The sequence below is a fragment of the Lissotriton vulgaris genome, chromosome 3_1 (assembly GCF_964263255.1).
Source record: "Lissotriton vulgaris chromosome 3_1, aLisVul1.2, whole genome shotgun sequence".
NCBI classification, from domain to species: domain Eukaryota; kingdom Metazoa; phylum Chordata; class Amphibia; order Caudata; family Salamandridae; genus Lissotriton; species Lissotriton vulgaris.
In genome coordinates, this window is record NC_141689.1 from 1773241498 (window position 1) to 1773263662 (window position 22165).

Sequence of the window (22165 nt, forward strand, 5' to 3'; positions counted from 1 at the left end):
GCTTCGACCTAGTCTAAAGGAACAGAGTATCGAAAATCTTGCACTCTGAAGATTGACTGCCTGAGAAAATAAGATCACGTTTCATAGGCCCGCAATATCTTATGGCCCTGAAGCCTACACTGATCTCCCTCAGTCCCCAAGTGCTACCTAAGGTTACTTGCAATTAATAAATAAAATCCCCCCAAACATTTCTATTTTGAAGATTGTAATTCGTTTTTTTCACTTCTCCTTCCCCCTCCATATGCTAAGATGACCTCGGCTGAACACCGATCTTTATAATTAGACACATAAGTAAAGAGCTAGGCAAATAAGTGAATATCTATCTCAACTTGTAATTGACACATTCCGGGCCTTGTTGCGGAGAGGGATTTTGCACATAAAAAAAAAAAAGTTGACACAGTGACATAGGAGTCAACAAGCTGACGAGCACTTTCCCGGACCTCAGCGCCCCAATGGCTCCTACTGGACCTTTCCTCCACAAGATAATGACCTGCTCTGAATAGGGAAGCAGAGTTTCTCGAATGTCAGGATCAGGTACACCCTATCACAAGTCTCCAGAGGCACAGCCAACTCATTAGAGTGGAGCACCACTGCCAGCTAGGAAAGGACAATCGGTACAATGTAACCGGCAGGGAAAGGAAAACACATCCAGGTTAGGGCTCAGCCAGCCCTCAAGTGTAGCAGCCATACTCTGCTTCAAGTGACACTGCACCCCACGTGTAGCAGTAATTTGCTTTACAGCTATACAAACTTTCTTTTTGGGATTAAAGTAGTCTTCAAATTAACGCACAAGAGCACAAATAATTGTCACTTAATTGCACACAAGACAGATATGATAGCGCTTTACAAAGAACAATATGGAGACTACACAGAATATCACTCATAACAAGGACGTTTTAGGTGGGACATGTCATGTTTACACCAACTAGAAAATTATAGCACAAATATCAAATACCTGTGACTTGTGTTAGTTTAGATGCTCCGTCGTTTGACACTGCAGAAGCAGATGTAAATGGAGTCGATGCGGTAAAAGCGGCAGGCGTCTGAGAAGTCTGGGCTGGCAAGTTCTTCTTCAGCATTTGGGCAAAACTCGGCACTCGTGAAATCTGAGGCCAATCACCATTGCTAGCCATGTTTCGCTGAAAAATAATTTTTTAATTTAGAAAAGCCATACCAAATCACTTTAAAAATACAGCATCACAGTAGATACTTATACTTCCCATGGAAAATAATTCTCATATAGATGTCATTAGCCACTGCTTTCCGTGGATAAGACGTCCTGAGGAAGAGTTCCTCTCTTCCTCACAAAAATATATCTTCAAGTAACTGGCTAAGAAGGGCTACTTCTAGTTCTTCCTCATGAAATTAAGCAATATACTGAGAAAGCCAGCTGCCACGCAATGAGGTCATGCTCTTGGCTCGCCGGCTGTCCAGGTCACTTTGTTTCTATCCTGCTGGTCCTGGTCCCTACAGAGTCCTGGGAAGGCACAAGTGGTGGAGGAGTTCGGCGTCGCAAAGGATGCCGGCTACAGTTGTAGGGTAACGTGGATTATTGAGGTCAGTAAGACAACATACATGACAACTGTGGAGGAGGAACAGAGCAGCACAGACAGTGGAGGGTGGCAATCTGCAAACCTCACCCTCACACATCGGAGGGCCTTGCTCTGCTCAGAGCATGAGGGCCTAGGAACGGACAAGGCCTGTGCGTGGAGGGGGAAGCAGCACAGAGGACAGAGGTTGCAGATTGAGTGGCCCCAGGTCTGACCGGGGCTGCGTGAACAACAGCACTGGAACCAGGTGGGGAAAATGTGCCCTAATCTTCCTCCAAGTCCGTCTCGAGTACATGCTTGAGGAGGCAGTCACAGATTCCAGGGTGTTCATGGGAAACCACTCTTCAAGCCAGAGGTATCCCCTTGCCCAAAGGCAGGTGGACTTGTTGGGAAGTGTCGTAAAACCAATACATTCAGATGGTCCTGGCCCTGTAGTGGATGGTGTTTCCCCAGCATGTTCACGTAGAGAGAGCAGGAGCAAATTAACTGGTACATTAGGGATGTCTTACGCTTAAACGTTTATACATTTAATGAACCTTTGGCCTCAAAGATTTGACTTTGGGGTGGGTGCTTGCATTCTTAAACATGCAACCAAAGCGTTCCCTCACTGGTGAGGTGGGTGCATTGCTGGTGGTATGCCGTAGACACTCTGATGGGGAATTGCACAGGGACGGAGGTGCTCGGAATTTAGGAAAACCCTGCGACCCGACGACTAATTGATCTGACGAGTGATTGCATCATAGACACTGACCCACCATCACAGCAAAAATGCTACATCCTCCAACCCGAACTACACTTTTAGGTGCCAGCCTAATCAAAGTACATAGTTGTGTCTGCTGGACTGGCTGCACCTGGGTAAGACTGGGAGGGCTTGGAATACTGCAACAATAGGAAGAACCCAGAAGACCAAAGAAGATGCCGCTGGCAGAAGCTCTGTGGAAAGTAATAGGACTGCGCCGACTGTGCAAGGGTTACTGATGGATAGATGCCTATGGACAATATGCTTCACCAGAGATCAGTTAAAGAATGAAAAGGACTCTGCAGTACTAGAGAAAGGACTGCTGACACAATAACAGGAATATGGCAAAGCGAGTCACTAAGGTGAAAATGAATGTGCTGGAAATTACCACTACAATGGAGAACATCAAACAGCAATTGGAAGACATGAAGGAGAAGGCGCAGTCGCTGGAAAGCAGGGTAGATGAAAAAGAGGGCTGTGCATGGTACAACATCATAAGGGGAGTGGGGCTCCCCAAGATAATATAAAGATGGGGCTTTCTTGGAAGACTGGATACAGGTGGTGGTTGTGCCCAAGGGTCTGTCCAAGTGCTTCACAATGGAGAGAAGGCACAGGGAGCCGTATTGGCTCCCTAGACCTGATGTACCCTGATGATGCATGGTGGTCAAACTGCTGCACTTCAGAGACTTCCTGAAACAGGCTCTATCTGATGGCCCCATACAGTGCAAAACACAAAGTTGTCTTATATCCAAATTTCAAGCTCATGGTTCAGTCCCAGCATACATCAATTCTCTCTGAATAGGAGGCTTTGCCAACTTGGGCTAATATACAAGCGGCAGTTCCCTGCTCACCTGAGGATCCGGTGGAAGGAAAGGTACATATTTTTTGATGACCCATTCAAAACATGGTTTTGGATTGAGAACTATGATACCTGCGGAAGAAACAAGCCTTCAGAGGCCTCCAATAAACCGTGAATTCACAGAAGAAAACATTCTATACGACGAAAGGGAACAGGCCCCACAACACGTAATAAGGTGAAGTAGAACAAGAGGGGCAGCAACAATGAGATGCTTACAGAAATCTTTTGTGGTAGGGCAACATGTTGATATAAGTTCTACATCAGGAACAGAGTTCTGGAGATTCTGATCTCAGCAGACAAACTTACAGGAGATTGCTGCATGTGTACTCCCACAAGACTCTTGGAACGAAGTTTTGACAGTGGGGATAGAATTGGCCAATATCAGTTTTTGTGATTTGTAGTGTACATACTGGCTGCTCGGAGCCTACTGCCCTCAGAAGTTTTGCATATTTTTTTCTTCCTGCTATCTTTCCTTCTATTTCCTCGACCTTAAAGCGCTCACTAGTGAGGCTTGACCGGGCTACCTTGGAGGTGTGGAAAAAGATAAAGTTACCAGTAGATTTGGACATGATGCGTTTTTGTAACGATCCTGGGTGGGAACAGTTTGGGGAAGGGAGAAACTGGTTATTTTTTGTTGTTTACTGCTGTAAGACTGTTGGAGTGGAGAAGAGAACAACTTTAAAATGTGTGGTTTCCAGGGAACGGGACTGTTAAATCAGGTATGCAAACATTTTGTAAGACATGCCTTTAACACATTTAAGATTGCAGACTAAAATAATCACAGAATGTGCGGAGTCTTAACTTCCCTAGTAAACGCCACAATGTGCAAGTTTACATTAAGAAGCAGGGAGACATATTGCATTCCGGCAGGAGACCTCTCACTCAAGCGGACAGTAGCGCAAAAATAATAATAATAATAATAATGAGTAGTTTCTGTCCTGTAACTCCAGTTCTGTAGTAGGGGTATCTCTGTTATAGTCATAATCTAGTGAATAGTCCCGCCCATGTGCGTGGACCCTGGCAATCAAAAATAATCTCTTAAGTTGTCAAAATAATGCAAAAACTGCAAGACACTTAAGAGAGAATTTAAAGACAAATAATGCAGCCTATATCCACAGGCTACACTGTCCAGTACTTCAACTAGAAATTCCACCAAAAAACACTACACATAATACAGCCTGCCAGTTTCTACCATAGAGAAACTTGCCTTCCCCAGTAAAAGACTCTGGAATGATAGAGAGGAAGGTAGGGACAGACAAGCCCCATAGGCTGCCATTATGTGGCTTAAATAGGATACTGTGCCTTTAAGAGAACTTTCCAGAACTTCTCCCAGTATACCAGAATGCATAGCAGGTCCCTCTACTTTCAGTTCTTTTTGAAGGCGAAGCACGCCAGACCTGTCGCATTCCTTACATGATGAAACATCTCCACCGGGGAGGAGGGCGGGCACTTATGACTATAACAGAGATACCCCTACTACAGAACTGGAGTTACAGGACAGAAACTACTCCTTCTGTAGTAGGGGATCTCCGTGTATAGTCATAATCTAGTGAATAGAATGGCAAGCCCATCCCCACACCAACGCAGCGGTGGAGAATAAATTCATAACGCCACTACTGTGCGAACAAATTCCGCAGCGAAGCCTGCCCAACCTGAGCGTCTGCCCTGGCGTCAGTGTCCAGGCAGTAATGCTTAGCAAAGGTATGAACCGACTTCCAAGTGGCTGCCTTGCAGATTTCAGCAATCGCCACGTTACGGAGCAGAGCCGTCGTGGCAGCTTTGCCCCTGGTGGAATGAGCCTTAGGCTTACCTCCTAAGGTCTTATTAGCCATCTGGTAACACAATTGTATGCAGGACACAATCCACCTAGAGATGGACTGTTTAGAGGTCGCAAGACCCTTCCTGACCGATCCATAATTGATGAACAACTGGTCAGACCTACGAATATCTTTGGTTTTATCCAGATAAAATTTTAACACCCTCCTAACATCCAGGGAATGTAAGGACCTTTCCGCTGGAGATGAAGGGTTCTGAAAAAACGTAGGCAAAGTTATGGTCTGGTTGATATGAAAATCAGAAATAACTTTGGGAAGAAATTTAGGGTGAGTACGCATAACAACCTTAGCAGCATGAAACACAGTATAAGGTTCAGTACAACACAACGCCTGAATTTCACTCACCCTGCGGGCCGATGTAATGGCCACGAGGAACGCCGCCTTCCAGGACAGGTGCTGCAACGAAGCCTTATGAATAGGTTCAAAAGGCTCCTTCATCAATCTGGACAGCACCACATTCAATTCCCATGAAGGCGAAGGAAGCCTGACAGGAGGGAATACTTTCTTCAATCCTTCCAGAAAATCTTTGATCACAGGGATCTGGAAAAAGGAAGTCTGTGAAGGGCATTTCCTGTAGGCAGTCAATGCAGCAAGATGAACCTTAATGGAATGCACATTAAGGCCAGACTGCGCCAAATGTAAAAGGTAAGGAAGGATGACATCTTCTTTACAGGTCGTAGGGTCATGGTTCTTAGACTGGCACCAGATACAAAACCTCTTCCACTTGTAAGCATATGAAGTTCGAGTGGAAGGTCTCTTAGACTCCTTCAGTATGTCCATGCAATCATCGGGCAGATTCAGATGGCCATATTGCACTCTCTCAGGAGCCATGCCGCCAAACTCAAAGACGAGAGGATGGGGTGTAACATCCGTCCCCCAAACTTCGTGAGAAGGTCCGGCCTGCACGGCAACCGAATGTGAGGAAGGAAAGATCGGTGAAGTAGGTCCGTGAACCACCACTGCCTGGGCCACTCCGGGGCAATGAGTATCATCCGAGCCCTGGACCGGGCCAGCTTGATGAGCACTGCCGGAATCAGGGGAATGGGAGGAAAAGCGTACAGAAAGCTGTTCGTCCAGTTGATCCATAACGCATTCCCCAGCGTCCCTTGCTGGAAGTACCTGGAGGCAAAGTTTCTGCACTTGCTGTTTTCGGCGGTGGCGAACAAATCTACGTCTGGAGTTCCCCACCTTGCGAAGACTTCTCCTAGTACTTAGTCGTTTATGACCCATTCGTGGTTTTCCTGAACCAGTCTGCTCAGTGCGTCTGCTGAACATTCTGCACACCTGGTAGATGGGTGGCCGTTATCGTCAATCCTCTGGCTAGGAGCCAGTGCCAGATAGTCTGCGCCTCCTGTGACAGAGTGCGTGATCTCGAGCCCCCTTGCTTGTTGAGGTAATACATCGTGGTGGTATTGTCCGTCTGTACAAGCAGAGAGTTGGTCTGGAAGGACGGAAGAAAGGCCTTCAGTGCCAAGTGAACAGCCCTGAGTTCCAGGAAATTGATGTGATACGTTGCCTCCATTGGCGACCACGTTCCTTGAATCTGTAGAGTCCCGGAGTGCGCTCCCCATCCCAGGAGAGAAGCATCCGTCACGACAGTCTGCGTGGGAATGTCCTTGTGAAAGGGAACCCCTCTGAGGAGATTCTCCGACGAACACCACCACTTCAGAGACTGAAGAGCATGCAGCGACAGTCGAATCTAGTCGTCCCAAGATCCTTTCCTCTGATCCCACTGGTCCTCCAAGCACTCCTGCAGCGGTCTCATGTGCAGCCGTGCGTGTGGCGTCAGGAAGATACAAGAGGCCATCGATCCCAGTAGAGAAGACACCGTCCTCACTGTTGTAGATGGAGTTGTCATAAGAGCCTGAGCCTTCCGAAGGAGTGATAATCGTCGCTCTTCCGAAGGAGACACGCTTGCTGACAGCGTATTGATGGAGGCTCCCAAGTACTGTATGCATTGGACCGGAGTCGGGACAGACTTGGCCATGTTGATGTGCAGCCCCAGCTTGTTCAAGAGAACGCACGTCTTCTGGAAGTGTGCTCGCGCTTCCGAGAAGGAGGATGCCTTGATCAACCAATCGTCCAGGTACGGGTAGATGAACACCTTGTTCTTCCTCAGGTGTGCTGCTACCACCGCCATGCACTTCGAGAATGTTCTCGGCGCAGACTTCAGTCCGAATGCGAGTACTGTGTATTGATAGTGATTGGTGCCGACTTGAAACCGCAGGAACTTCCTGTGTTTATGTGCAATGGGCACATGGAAGTAAGCATCCTGTAGGTCTATAGCGCATAGCCAGTCTCCCTGTTGCAACTGAGGGTAAATCTGATGCAACGACAGCATGCAAAACTTTTCCCTGCGAATCCATTTGTTTGCCTGCCGCAAGTCCAGAATGGGCCTGAACTCGTTCTTGTCCTTCTTGCGAACCAGAAAGAACCTGGAGTACAGACCTTTTCCTCTCTGAGACAGAGGTACGTCTTCTATCGCCCTTTTCCTCAACAGGGTACCGCTTCCGCCTGAAGCTTGCGCAGCTGAAACTGCGAGCTGACCGGGGGAATTGCTGGAGGAGGGCTGGTGAACCGAAGACTGTATCCATTGCAAACAATATTCAGCACCCACTTGTCCCGAGTAATTTTTCTCCACTCTGCCAGAAAAAATTGAATGCTTCCCCCTACCGGAGTGGGTAACAGATCCGGGGGAAGTAGGTTCCTAGGGCCTAGACCCAGCCTGGCCCTTGGGCGCCGGGGCCGACTGCTAGCCTCCTCTGCCCTTCTGGCGCTTCTGGAACGGCTTACGGAACTGGTGTTGCTGTTGCGATTTCCCCGAAGCCTGGCCTCGTCCTCGGCCTTGCCTGCCGAACCGCCGTTGGAAAGTGCGGTACGTCTTCTTGGTCTCTTTAGGCTTCTCCAGGCCCACAGCCGTTAGCGTCTCGACCTCCGCCTTCATGCGGGCCATCTCATCGTCCGCATGCTTCCCGAAGAGGGTCTCACCGGAGAATGGTAGGTTGGCCACCCTCTGCTGTGCGTCCGGTTTCAGGGACGTAAGCCGGAGCCATGCGTGGCGTCGTTGGTTGACTCTGTGGCAAAATCCGTGAGCAGCCAACAGGGAAGAGTCCGCCGCAGCGCTGATAATCTGGTTCGCCACCAGCATCCCCTCATTCAGCACTTCCATGAAGTCCTCACGCTTCTCCCGAGGTAAATGCTCAGCAAACCACTGGAGGGAGTCCCAGAGGGCGCGGTCGTATCGGCCCAACAGCGCCGTGGCACTCGCAGCTTTCATGGAGGTAGCGGAAGTTCCACAGACTTTCCTCCCCGCCGAATCCATCCACCTGGACTCCTTATCTGGGGGAACAGTGGAGGACAGAGTGGTGGCATGTTGCTTGCGGGCCGCCGTCACAATGACAGAGTCAGGAGGGGGTTCCGTTCTCAGAAAGGCCGGGTCCGAATCGGGAGCCCGGTACTTCTTCAGCAACCTCGATGGAGCCGCCCTCGTCACCGCAGGGGTGAGAAACAGGGCCATAGCCGGTTCCTCCAGGCCCAGCACCAGAGGTAGGAGAGGACGAGACAGATGTTTTTGATGCAATGTCTCAAAAATGACCGAAGTCTTCGGAGTAGGCACCGTCAGGGATATGCCCAACTTCGCAGCGCCCCTTAAAAGGACGTCATGGAATGCCACGAGGTCATCAATCGGGGACACCCTTGTGTCCGGTGACCCCGACAGAGTAGGAGAATAGTCCCGGGTCCCAGAGGACCTCGTGTGTGAGCGAGATTCGCGCCCCCTATGGCGGCGTCTCGACCTCGTGGATGATTGCGTCGCGATCTCTCCCTTCTCCCAGAGCGAGAGCGAAACCTGCCCGCCCGTGGCTGCTCCGCCGGCTTTCGTGGCGGGGTCTTCCTTGGCTCCTCACGGGGTTTTGGTTTCGGGGTCCCCTTAGGAGGAACGGGCAAAGACGGCAGGCAGGTGGACCTCGGCGGAGGAACCTTCGGCTGCGGGGTGGGCCCATGCGGAGGGACAGGAGGTGGTGGCGGGTCGCCTGAAGGAAGTGGAGGTTTGGGTGGAGGATCCTCTTTAGGAACTGGAGGAGGAGTCGGAGTCCGAGGCCGAGATGGAGTGTACACCTCAGAGTACACCGAGCCAGGTGACCCCTTAGGCGAAGGGGGCGGAGAGCCAGCCCCATCAGCAGGTGATCGCTTCCTCTTGCGTCCTCCACTAGAAGCAGCGTGACTCCTGGGACTAGAATCCCTCTTGCGCCGTTTCGGAGAGGCTGAACGACTCCTAGACGCCGACCGCTTTCTGCTAGACGCAGAGCGCCGCTTTTCTGGCGTCGAACGACGCTTCCGTGACTCCGGCATCGATCGCCGCCTCTGCGACGTCGACCCTCTTTTCCTCGGCGTCGAACGCCGATCCCTCGACGTCGACCTCTTCCTCCTCGACGTCGTACGCCACCTCCGCGACGTCGAGCGTTCCGTCTTAGACGACGAGCGTCATCGTCTTCTTGATGCTCTCGACGTCGAGGAGCCCCTCTATGTCGACCGGTGCCTCGACGGCGAGCGTAGATAGGAAGACCTTGACGTCGACGAAGACGATGACGTCGACGGTGGCTTTGACGGCGACTTCTCCATGATCTTCGACGTCGAGCCGTCCCGCCTTCTCGACCCGGAGCCCCGGGGAGAAGGGGAGCACACCGCCGTCATCCCTCTCGACGTCGTCGATGCAATCGACGTCGGAGACCGGGACCGTTTGCTGGACTTCCTGCCCTTGGGGAGCCCCCCAGAGGCCTCAGCAGAGGCAGAGGGAATCTTCCCAGCCTGCCCAGACCCACCTGCAGCCTGCAGACGCCTCTCCTCAAGGCCAGAAAGCCTGATCTTCAGTCTGTCCCTCAGAGTCCGAGCAGTAAACTGCTGGCAGATGACACAATCCTCAGGGACATGATCTTCAGGGAGGCAGACGATGCAGACATCATGGGGATCACTCTTGGCCTTCTTCCTCCCACATGCTGGGCACTTATTAAAAAGGCCAGGCATTTCAGAGCCCTAAAACGCCTGAAACAGCACAAAAAAGAGAGAGAGAACACCAAGAAAGTAAACTGAAACACTTTTAGAACACAAAAGTGCCAAAATATCCAATAAACCCTTGAAACAAGGGAGAGCTCAATGCCAGGGTCTTGTAAGCAGGAGCCGGAAAAAAGAACTGAAAGTAGAGGGACCTGCTATGCATTCTGGGATACTGGGAGAAGTTCTGGAAAGTTCTCTTAAAGGCACAGTATCCTATTTAAGCCACATAATGGCAGCCTATGGGGCTTGTCTGTCCCTACCTTCCTCTCTATCATTCCAGAGTCTTTTACTGGGGGAGGCAAGTTTCTCTATGGTAGAAACTGGCAGGCTGTATTATGTGTAGTGTTTTTTGGTAGAATTTCTAGTTGAAGTACTGGACAGTGTAGCTTGTGGATATAGGCTGCATGATTTGTCTTTAAATTCTCTCTTAAGTGTCTTTGCAGTTTCTGCATTATTTTGACAACTTAAGAGATTATTTTTGATTGCCGGGGTCCACGCACATGGGCGGGACTATTCACTAGATTATGACTATACACAGAGATCCCCTACTACAGAATAATAATAATAATAATAAGGGGGGGGTCCACTTAAATTTGAGTAAGTACTCAGTATTTCCTTGGGGAACCCTAATTTGGGTTACATCGCAGATATTCTTCCAGCTTTTGACCAAGATTGATTCATTGAGAAGATATGTGGTAGTGACAGGTAAACTGACAGGGAAATATATTGCTCTACTAAATACTCATGCCCCGAATACACCAAATGCAATTCTTTGTAGACTTGTCACCCCTCTTGTCAGCCACCCTGAATAACCGCCACCCTCACTCGAGTGCTGGAGGAAGTGAGACTTTGAGTGGATGATGGGGCAAAGGATCAATCACACTCTCTGCCTGCAAGATAGCTCAAGAATGCATAACCCTGTGGGGAAGCCTTCTATCTTTTCAAACCTGCACAATGCGCATGTCAGGACAGGACAAACTTCTCTGCTGCCCACAAATGCACATAAAGGACACACCCACCGAGTACTTGGCTAAGATTTAGTCAGACCATGGACCCTGCTCACGACTGTGCAATAGACTCCACAACGACAATTCCAACATGGAAGGTCAACACAGACTTGCTACAACACATTGATTTTCTATCCTCCCTGGGAAAGGAGATTAAGTACTATGAGGTGAACGCCGGCTCCCACCTACTCTATCATGGTGCAACAAGTAGCCTTTATGTTAGTGATGAGATGACACTGCATACCAAGCAGGGTAGGGGTGCGGATCAAAGTACACATGAACATTCCCCCAAAAAAACACCAACTTTACATACTTGAGGAGATTGAGGCGGGGGAGGGCAGAGAGGACAATACTATACACACACACAGGAGTGGTATGGCTCACTGGTTAGAGGCGGCAGACCCGGAAGCAGAGAACGGCCCGGGACCAGGGTTCAATTCCCGACGCGGCAGGGTCGTGGACCAGGGTCAGCGGACTCGATAATTCTCGCCTCGGTGCCTACTCTAACCAGGGATCGCACTCGGCAACTCTGGGCATTAGCTTGCCTCATCTCTACAACGGCCCCCCACATTCGCCGGGGATGCCTGGTATCACCTTGGAGATACCCAGTAGGGATAGCCAGGACGGGTCCCCCAGCGGTCAACAGCGCCACGACGCCTCAGGACAGCAGTGCGCTTTACAAGACACATACATTCACATACATTTACACACACACACAAACCTGTCCCGGGAAGAAAAGGAGAAGCTGGCTGCTTCAGAGCACTGTAAGAAATTGAGATATTAGTTGAGGGTGTTAAGGTACCTACTTTACGTAATAACCACAATCCTTGTCGGGGTAAAACACTATAGTTAAGCATGCCTGCTCAATGCCTTAGCTGAGCTTGGATATATTTAGAGGCAATGTGTAAAGAACCAAAACAGTAAAACAAATAAAAATGCAAGACAATAAAAAGGAAAAAAAAACAATTTATTATTTATTTATTTTGAAGCTTGTAAAGCGCGTGACTACTCCCCAACGGGAGTGTCCCGGCGCTGCAGACAGCAGGATAAACAGTAGGGAGGTGGCAGCTAAGGGCTGGCGAACAGCCAGGTTTTCAATTTGCTCCGGAACAGTGACTCTGAGGAAATAAACCTTAGGTCTAAGGGGAGACTGTTCCAGAGTTTAGCGGTCCCAACCGCGAAAGCTTGGCCCCCCCATTCTGGACCACCGAAAGCGCAGGGTAACAAGGAGGCGAAGATTGTTGGACCTAAGAGCTCTGGTCGAATGGACAAGTTTGAGCCTTTTTCTCAGGTAGCCTGGGCCCAGTCCATTAAGGGCCCCTAAATGGAAAGACCAGTGCTTTAAACTGAATGCGTTGGGTCACTGGCAACCAATGTAGCTTCCTCAAGTATGCAGTGACCGAGTGGCAGTAGGGGATATTGCCAATAAGTCTGGCAGCCGCATTTTGCACGATCTGCAGACGATCGATTAGGTAGGCTGGTGCACCCACATATAAGCTGTTTGAATAATCAAGATGTGAGGTAATCAGGGCGTATATAATGGTCCTGCGAGAATCCAGGGGAAGATAAGGAAAATGTTTCCTAATAATACGCAGCTTGCCAAAGCAAGCTGCCGTAACTTTGTTGATATGAGTTTTGCAAGATAGGGAGTTATCAAATTGGAACCCCAAATTGCGACTGGCTTGAACTGGTACCGGAGGAGGATTGAGCTCCGGTGGCCACCACAGTATGGATGAAAGTGGAGATTTCTGATTGAAAAATAAGACCGCCGTCTTATCAGTATTAAGTTTGAGATTATTGGAGGTCATCCAAGAGGAGATGTTAGTGAGGCAGTGGCGGAAACTAGCCAGACTGCCGTCAGAGTGATCTCTATAAGAAAATACAAGCGGAGTTTCATCAGCATAAGATATCATTCTGACCCCCCAGGATTCAACCCCTTTTGCCAGCGGAGCAAGGTACACGTTGAAAAACAGTGGGCTCAGTGCAGAGCCCTGCGGAACACCACAGAGCAAAGGTTTTTCTTCTGACTCAAAAGGCCGGAGAAAGACCTTCTGAGATCGCCCCGTAAGGAAGGATCTAACCCAGGCCAGTGGAGTACCCCCAATACCAATGTTACGCAGACGGTCCAGCAGTATGTCATGTGACACTGTATCGAAAGCTGCGGACAGGTCGCAGAGGACCAACATGGCCTCCTCGCCCGCATCCACACACTCTCGAATAGACTCAGACACCTCTAGAAGTGCCGTCTCAGTGCTGAAACCTGGTCTAAAACCAGACTGAGAGTCATGCAATAGTTGTTTGGCTTCAAGATGTTCCCCCAACTGTTCCTGTACCGCCTTCTCTAGAATTTTTGCTGGCTTGGGAAGGAGAGATATTGGTCGATAATTACTAAACAGAGATGGATCAGCATCTGTCTTCTTAATAATCGGAACCAACATAGCCTGCTTCCACAAGGAAGTAGATTGACCTAAGCGTAGTGAGGTGTTCCAGATAGCAAGAAGTGGGGTAATCACCAGAGGAGAAAGTTTGCCAAGCACCTGTGCAGGGGCAGGATCGAGAGGGGCCCGGATTTACAAGAACAGGGCCTAAGCTCCATTTGACACGGACCATGATGAAGCGTGGGTCAGGGAGACTAACAAGTTTCTTCCAGGTCATAGAGTTCACCTTATTAATATTAAGTTTTTTAAGTCCCAAATCCACCACAAGTACACTTCTAAAGCAACCCCCATCACCCCCCCCCCCACCCCAGTCCTCAGGGGGGCACTTAAGAGGCTCACAGGATGGCTGGCAGAATCCAGTCCAAGTCTAGTGGTCATCAATCAGCTGGGCAGTTTCAGGAAAGGCTATCTGTAACTTGTATCCCTGTAGTTTGAGCAGGAGGTCAGCCTTATGACTCTTGGGAGTCCACTGTTCTATTCTGATACAAGAGGGAGAGCAGGTCCAGTCTTCTAGGCTTTTCTCGGGTATCAGACAGCAGATTCAACTCTCCTCTGATCTTCCATAGGTCCAGAAGTGTTCTGAAGTGGATGCCTGGAGATGCCACACTTCTTCCTGGCATGAGAGGCACTCTAAACTAGTTCTGGGGCATCTCTCCCTCCCACTGGGTTTGGGTCTGGCTAACTAGAAGGACAAAGGAAAGGCAGATCCAGGTGTGAGCTACATCTGTCTGTGACAGGGAAGGCCCTTCTGTAGTGCACCAAGAGTCTGAGCACAGCCCCCAAGCTAATCTGTCAAGGAGCGGATAACACTTTCCCACACCCCAGGCCCACTGTGCCAGTCATGAGAACATTTCACTACAGGTGAGCGGCGCCATCAAGATTTCGGATAACAGTTGAATATGTACACAAAGGCCTCCAGAGTCATTAGGCAGACAAAAAGGTACCTATTTTAAAGTACGGGTTTTGTAATAGTTTGACAAAACCTGATTTTGCTATTAAATTGGATTTTAACAATCAAAAGAGCCCATGAAATATTTCTATAAAAGTTTCCAATCTGAAATAGCATTTTAAGGGGTTATAATGTAAACCAGAGTTTCCCTGTGGAAGCAGCCAGCCTTGCTTCATTGAAAATAGCTTCTATGCTTTTGCACTGTAAGTACATGCGGAATATTAAAACTCCTACAGGTCCTACTTTCAAATATCATGCACCTAACCAATACAACCTACCCGGGCAGGGGGGGGGGGGGGTGACTTACTGATATTTAAAAGCATGGCTTAGGCCTGTTGAAAGCGTTATTTAGACAGGTCAGATTACCAATTTAAACCTGCACAGTCAGGCTACTGGTGGCAGGCATGCAATCATGTTTGAACTTTCACTGCAATGTGTAGAAAGAGTGCTGCAATCCACTGGCATCATTTAACTTACAGTACACTTTGGGTACCATATGCTAGGGACTTACAGGTAAGTTAAATAGATCAATCAGGAGTAAACCAATTTTACCATGGTGGAAGGAGGAGTACAAGTACATTACTACGGATCAGCAGGGGTAAAGTGCACAGTGTTTGATACACAGCAAAAATAGGGTACAGCAAAAAGTTCAAATAATTCATGGTGACCCTGCAGAAAGGGCACATTTCTCAACATGGGCAGATTGAGGGGAAATTATGCGCAAGGTGAAAGAGACTAACCCAGTTGGAGGTAAATGCAACATTTAAAGCATAGCATGACCAACTTTAATGTTGCAAATGATCAAGTAGTACTGGACTATGTGACAGGCAACTCCAATTCTAAACTTGAGCTGGAAAATGCAACTGCCTTTGGGGCGGATATAACTGTACCAGAAGAGAAAGGAGAGGTTAAGCAGATGGCTATGGGAGAGTACCCAGGTTCGATGGTCTGTGGATAGAATTCAAATCTTATAATATACAAAAGTGTTAGCCCCCTAAGTTGACAGAAGTATTTAATACATCTAGGACCGGGGAGCGTGGTCCCTGCCACTGACGTCTCCCTTAAGAAAAAAAAAAAGACACCAAACACGTGGCTTCCTATTGTCCTTATAAATGCTCAAGCCGGATTAAAACTTTTAAAGTAAAATCTTAGCAAAAAGGCTGCTCCTCAGAGTAGGCACATTAATCCAATCAAATCTGGATTATCCCCAAACAAATCACTGTCAAATATCAAGAATCTGATCCAGGTACTGGATAGCTAGATGAATGCAAGTCCAGTTGGCTAGGTGCCGTCAACTAACACAGAAAATGCTTTTGATTCCCTTCAGTGGGAATTTCTTTATGCAGTCATGTCTGGCATGGGCTCATCGTTGGGTTTCTGGCGTGGACGCGATTATTATAGACCAGTCCCATGGCTAGATTTAACAAGCATTTGCAATGCAATAAGTCTCGCATTTATGCAAGTTTAAGCTATTGGCATTGTAAATGACAATGCCTTTTAGTTATGTTTTAAAAACAAAAATAAAAGAAATTGTCATTTGCAATCTTAATAGCTCAAACTTGCGTAAATGCGAGACCTATTGCATTGCAAATGCTTGTTCTACTTTATCCCACAGTCTTGGTAAACCCAATAGTTGGGGCTTTAATGTGCCAAACATTTATTTATTTATTTAGAAAGTTTTATATAGCGCGGACAAGATCCTTGCAGATATCAGAGCGCTTTACAAAGATAAGTACATGAGGGAGCATGGTTAAACAGATAAATCAATAGTCAATGAGTACAAATTGGTGGCGTCTAAGCCCAACATGAGTACAAAGTAGTACCACTAGGTGGTTCCAAAGCTAAACATGTGAGTAATAGACAGTTAATACAAATAGTCAAAAGGGTCAAACATGTAGTATAGATCGGTGCAGAGTACTAACAGTGATCAAGATAGTAGTTCAGGTGTATTTAGCCATGAGGATAGCTTTTACTTCATTTTTTTTTTTAAAGAGTGTGGTGGAAGAGATAAGCCTGGTTTCGGTCGGGAGAGAGTTCCAGATCCTAGGCGCCATTCCCGAGAAGGAGCGCTTATATGTTTTTTCCTTCCGGAATCTTCGAGGTTTCAACAGAAGATTGTTTGTGCCTCTGGTGATTCTAGCTCCTCCAGAGATTGTCAGTTTCTGAGCGAGGTATCCAGGTGAGTTTAGATGTACCGCCTTGTGTGTCATGCAGGCGATTTTCAGATGTATTCTAGCTTCAAATGGCAGCCAGTTCAGGGATTTCAGGTCAGGAGTGATATGGGAGTGTTTTTATGACCCAATGATGAGTCTCGCTGCAGCGTTTAGAGAAACTCTTAGGGGTGCGGTTGTAGTTAGGGGGAGTCCGCAGAGGGCGATGCTGCCATATTCAATTCGAGGGATGACTAGTGCTTGTACTGCCGTTTGGAAGTCTTTGGCTGGGAGGTAGGGTTTAAGTTTCCTCAGAGTGTTGATCTGGAAGTTTGCTCCCATTGTTGCCTTGCTGATATGTTGCTGCATGTTCAGATTGGTGTCGAGTGTTATGCCTAGGGATTTTGCTGAGTCCACGATGGTGGGTTGGACATTGAGTGCAGTTAGGTCTTTAAGCCAAATTTGAGTGGTGGAGACCTTCGCTGGGGGTGAGATCAGAAGGAACTCTGTTTTCAGGGCATTGAGTTTGAGATGATTGTCGGCCAGCCATGATTGGGTGCTTCTGATCGTTGAGTTCAGGATCAAGATGTCCTTGGGGGACTGTTTTTGAGATAAAGCTGGGTGTCATCTGCGTACATGTGAAAGTGTACATTGGATGCTTGTAGCAAGGTAGTGAGCGGTTCCATGACTAGGTTGAACAGAGTTGGGGATAGAGAGGATCCTTGGGGGACACCTAGCGTTACGGGTATTGGCGAGGACATCATGTTGTTGCTCTTGAGTTTCTGTGACCTGTTGTGAAGAAAGGAGGTGAACCACTTGAGAACAGTTCCCGATAAGCCCATTCTTGTGTTTAGAAGCTCTAGTAGATTCTCATGTTTAACAGTATCAAATGCTGAAGAGAGATCAAGGAGGATGAGGAGGCAGGTGTCGTTTTGGTCTAGTATTTGAAGTGCGTCGTCAATTATGTGAGTCATAGCCGTTTCTGTACTGTGCCCTGCTCGGAAGCCTGACTGGTGCGGGTTGAGGAGATCAAATTGTTCAATGTGTTTAGTCAATTGTAGTTGTGCGCATTTTTCCAGCAGTTTGGCGAGAGTGGGAATATTGGTGATGGGACGGTAATTGTTGAGATCAGAGGGGTCGGCTGTAGGTTTCTTAAGGAGAGGTGTGACCTGACCAACTTTTAGTGAGTCAGGTATGCTTCCTTGTTGGAGAGAGCTGTTGATAATTTTAGTCCAGAGAGGGATAAGCAAGGGGGTAAAGTCTTTTACTGCTGCAGCAGGGAGGGGGTCTGTGAGGTGATTGGATGGTTTCAGGGTGCTGAGCAGTTTGCCAATTTCCTCTTCTGAGTATGTGCCAAAGGTTGACCATGTGGCATTGTTTTTTGGTTCAGTGGCTGCTAGGCACTGTGGTTTGGAGTAGAGGCTTGCGTCAATGAGGAGATCGCTCTTTATGTTGTCAGTTTTTTGGGAGAAGAAAGCAGCGAAGTCTTCACAGGAAGGTGCTTCACGCACATTGATGAGTGGTTGTGGTTGATCCTTGGATTGTGATCTGATTAGCTCAAACAGTTTTCTCGGACGGTTTTTTGCTTGTTCGAGCTGGAGGCTGAAGAAGTCTGATTTTGAGCGTTTTATTTTCCTAAAGTAGGCGTTTCTCTTTTTCTTCAGTTTTTAGGTGCATTGCCGAGGGAGCTGATCTCCAGGTACACTCTGCCATTCGCATGTCTCGTCTATCTTCATTGACTCTCCTGTCGTACCATGGATTGGAGATTTTAGTAGAGGATCTTTTTAGCTGCAAAGGTGCAGCCTCATTAATTATAGAGGTCATAGCGTTGAGATAATGGTCGGTCAGTGTTTGCACGTCCGTATCGCCAGTCGGTGGCAGTAAGACATTGCACCTGTTAGGGGGCAGAGAGCCTGGGTTGAGTTTTTTCATGTCTCTTTTCCAGACTTTTGGCTTGGATACTTGAGCCGGGTTAACTTTAACTTTTTCATTGATAAAGAATGTGACAGTATGATGATCTGACCAGTCACAGGGTTGGATGGAGTCGAGTTGGATAGATTCCTCTTTGGAGATGACCAGGTCGAGGATAGATCCATTCTCGTGGGTCGGGCTGTTGCATATTTGGGTGAGGTTGAGGGCTTCGAGGAAGTTTTTAAGACTATTTACCACCGCGTCCTTGCAATCGTTCCAGTGGAGGTTGAAGTCACCAAGGTATATTTGGGTGAGCTGCCGTACGGAATTGGTTGAGATCATATCCATGATTTGTTGGGAAAAGGTGAAGTTGTCCCTGGGTGGGTGGTAGATGCTGTGAAGAGAACATATCGGTTTGCCCTCACTGATAATGTCAAGGCAGATGTATTCCCAGGTTGTTGGGGATGGTAGGGAGGTGGAATTGACTTTCTGAACAGATAGGTTGTTCCTGTAGATGCATGCGATTCCACCACCTAATTTGCCTGCTCTGTCTAGCCTGATAATGTGGTAGTTGGGAGGAACCAGAATGTCCATTATAGGTGCCGAAGATTCAGTTAGCCATGTTTCGGTCAGGATGATTAGGTCAAGGTCCATAGATAAGAGGAGATCAGCAATAGCGGCAGAGTGTTTCGAGGCCGATCTACAGTTGAGGAGAGTGCATTTGAGCCGAGGAGTGTTGAGGGTGGTAGACGGTTCTAGAGAGAGAGAGGGACTTTTCTAAGGTTATTGGGGATGGAGATCTGCTGTTTAGTGTGGGGGGTCTAAGGGGATTTGAGTGTATCGTGGGAATGTTGAGGTGTGGGGTGGTTATGTCATTTTGGGGGGCTGGGTCGTAGGAGCGGAGAAGGGTGAGAGTGTCGCGGTCAGAAGTAGAGTTGTGGGTGCGACGAGGGCGGTTGTTGCGATTGCTAGCTGGGAGTGAGGTCAGGTTGGGGGAGAGTTGAGTGAGAGAGTTAGTCGGAAGAGTGAGGGACCCGTTGGGCGGGGGTGTGTAGTTATGTGAGGGGGGGTTGTAGGGACGGCGAAGGGGACGAGGTCAATTGCTGCGCATAAGGGCAGTAATTGACGCCCTGTTTGGGGCGTGTTGAGTGAGGGAGTCAGCTGGAGGGGTAGGGGACAAGTTGGGAGGGGAGGTGGGTGCTGGGTGTGTGAGGTGGGTGGCGAGTAGTTCCTTGATGTTGTGAATGTCTTCTTTGATCTGAGTGAGGGTGGCCATGATGATGTCCATCGAGGGGTAGGTGGTGGAGGTGGGGGCTGCAGTCAGAGGTGAATGGCTGACCAGGGAATTCGTGTGCAGGTGGGAGCATGGGCTGTTGTTCGAGGAGGTATGCGTTGTGTTGGTGTACGGGAAGGTGTTAGGGAGGAGGGATGTTTTGGGCGGGAGGGGTGTGGATGCGGTAGGGAGGAGGTTGGTGGTATGAGTGAGGGCATTGGTGGTAGTCGGGGGGGGTCAGGGTGTCTCCTGGGAGACTGATAATCGTGGTGGGGGAGCAGGAAGGGTAATGGGGGCTGAGAGTAGGAGGGGAAATGGGATAGGGGATGGTCGTGTTGTGGGGAGGGGGAGTTAAATTAAGAGAGGAGGTGTGTTCTGCGTGATTGCAATGCGTACAAACTGCAGTTTTGCATGCCTATATTTGCATACATTAGCACATTAAAAGCATAATGCCGTTGCCAATGCTTTTTTTTATCTCACAGCATTCTGTATGTTTGGATTTTAGAACAGTACTTGAAATATTGAAATGAAAGATACAGCTCCAGGATTACAACATGCAATTGTCATAAAATCCAGAATTGGCTCAAGTTGTCACAGGGCCACTCTGCAGCTAGGCACGCCTCTTCACCATATAGAAAAACGTTCCTATGCATAGCACAGGCTCTCTCCTCACACACACCATACACTCCTCATCTACGCATCAAACAGACTTAGGCCTCTGGTTGCCCCTCCTACAGTACACAGTCCTCCGCACGCTATTGCCACAGGCACATTGCTCCTAGAGAGACAACACATGGTGTCAACCACCATCACACACGCATCCTATCTCTCTCTCACGTGAAAACACACAGCTCACAGGTGGCCGACCCATTGTCGTGTGAGACACCTCCAAGTGCTGATGTTATAATAATATAAAACAATGTCCCTCAAAAACAGACACATGCCTCAATCCTCCTGCCCCCCACACACAAAGGACGCAACTACCTTGCATACAGTAAACAACATCTGGTCGCAGCTACCGATGCAATATGCCTGAACATAATTCTTGTAACTAACTTGCTGTGCCCTTGTATTATGCTACTGTTGTAAAGCGCTCTGATGACTTCGGGCCATGTCTGCACTATATAAAATTGCAATAAAAAATAAAATGCCTAATACACATTACAACAGTTGTTTAAAAAAGTGTTTTTAGCACTGCTTGTTCTACATTAACTTGCTGACGTGCAAATACAGCCACACAATGATGTTTGGTAAATGTGTGATGTAGACCATGTAGCTGCCTTACACATGTCAGCTAAGGGAATGTTACCTAAAATGGTCATAGATGCTCCTATTTTGCGAATGTGCTCTAGGAGGTCTGGTTAAAGTCATTCTAGCTCTAGCATAGCAAGTTTGAATACATTTAACAATCCATCTAGAAATATCGGATTTAGAGATAGGATTTCATTTATGAGGTGGAGCAAATGCAACAAAAAGTTTGGTTTTGCAAAAATCTTTTGTTCAATCAATATAATCTAATAGTGCTCTTTTGACATCAATTGTGCGTATAGCCCTTTCTGCTACTGAATCAGGTTGAGGGAAGAACACAGGTTACTCAACTGATTAATATGAAAAGCAGAAACTACTTTTGGAAGGAATTTTGGGTTTGTACGAAGAACTACTCTACATTTAAGTAGTTGAAAGAAAAGTTCTTCTAAGGTTATTGCCTGTAACTCCCAAACATGTCATAATGAAGTGATAGCAACTGGAAATGCAAATTTCCATGAAATACATTGTAATGAACAATTGTGCAATGGCTGAATGGTGGACACATAAGCCTTGTGAGAACAATGTTAAGTTTCCAGACAGGTGCAGGTGGTACCCTAGGTGGTATTTTTAATGTAAGACCTTCCATAAAAGCTTTAATTACTGGAACTTTGAATAAGGATACAGGTTGTCCGTTTTGCAGATATGCAGCTACTGCCCCAAAGAGTAGTCAAATAGATGTGTAGGCTAAGCCAACTGGCTTTAGATGCAAAGAATAAATAATATTTCGCATAGATTAATCTAGCAGATCAATTTTTTATTACAATATATAACAAACTTTTTCCCAGATTAGTGCTTAACATGCTCTGGCGTTAGGCTTTCTTGCTTCAAGGATGGTCATGCAATCTGGTTACGACTTCAGGAGCGAGAACGCTCGGTTGAGCTCCTTGGGGTTTGGATGTCAGATTTCTCCATGGTTCTGTGTGAGAAGGTTGGACGTGAGGTGCATCTTTAGGTGTGGAGCCATTGACCGCTTTAGTACTGTGGTGAACCATGGTTGACGAGCCCATGTGGGATTCACTAGAATCAGTGTGAGTGATGTCTGCCTGAGTTTCTGAACCAGAAATGGAAGGAGAGGGAGAGGCGGAAAAGCGTAA

General features: G+C 47.8%; 1 protein-coding gene across 2 annotated transcripts in view; it reads right to left on the minus strand.

Annotated features, from left to right (window-relative positions):
* ADAD1 (adenosine deaminase domain containing 1) overlaps nt 1-22165 on the minus strand; it is a 1085588-nt gene that overhangs the window by 870998 nt on the left and 192425 nt on the right. For both annotated transcript variants that reach the window (XM_086962193.1, XM_086962194.1), the window contains one exon: nt 956-1139. In XM_086962193.1, the coding sequence (XP_086818319.1) occupies nt 956-1133 (178 nt within the window). In that variant the 5' untranslated portion in view covers nt 1134-1139. The remainder of the gene's footprint in view (nt 1-955; nt 1140-22165) is intronic.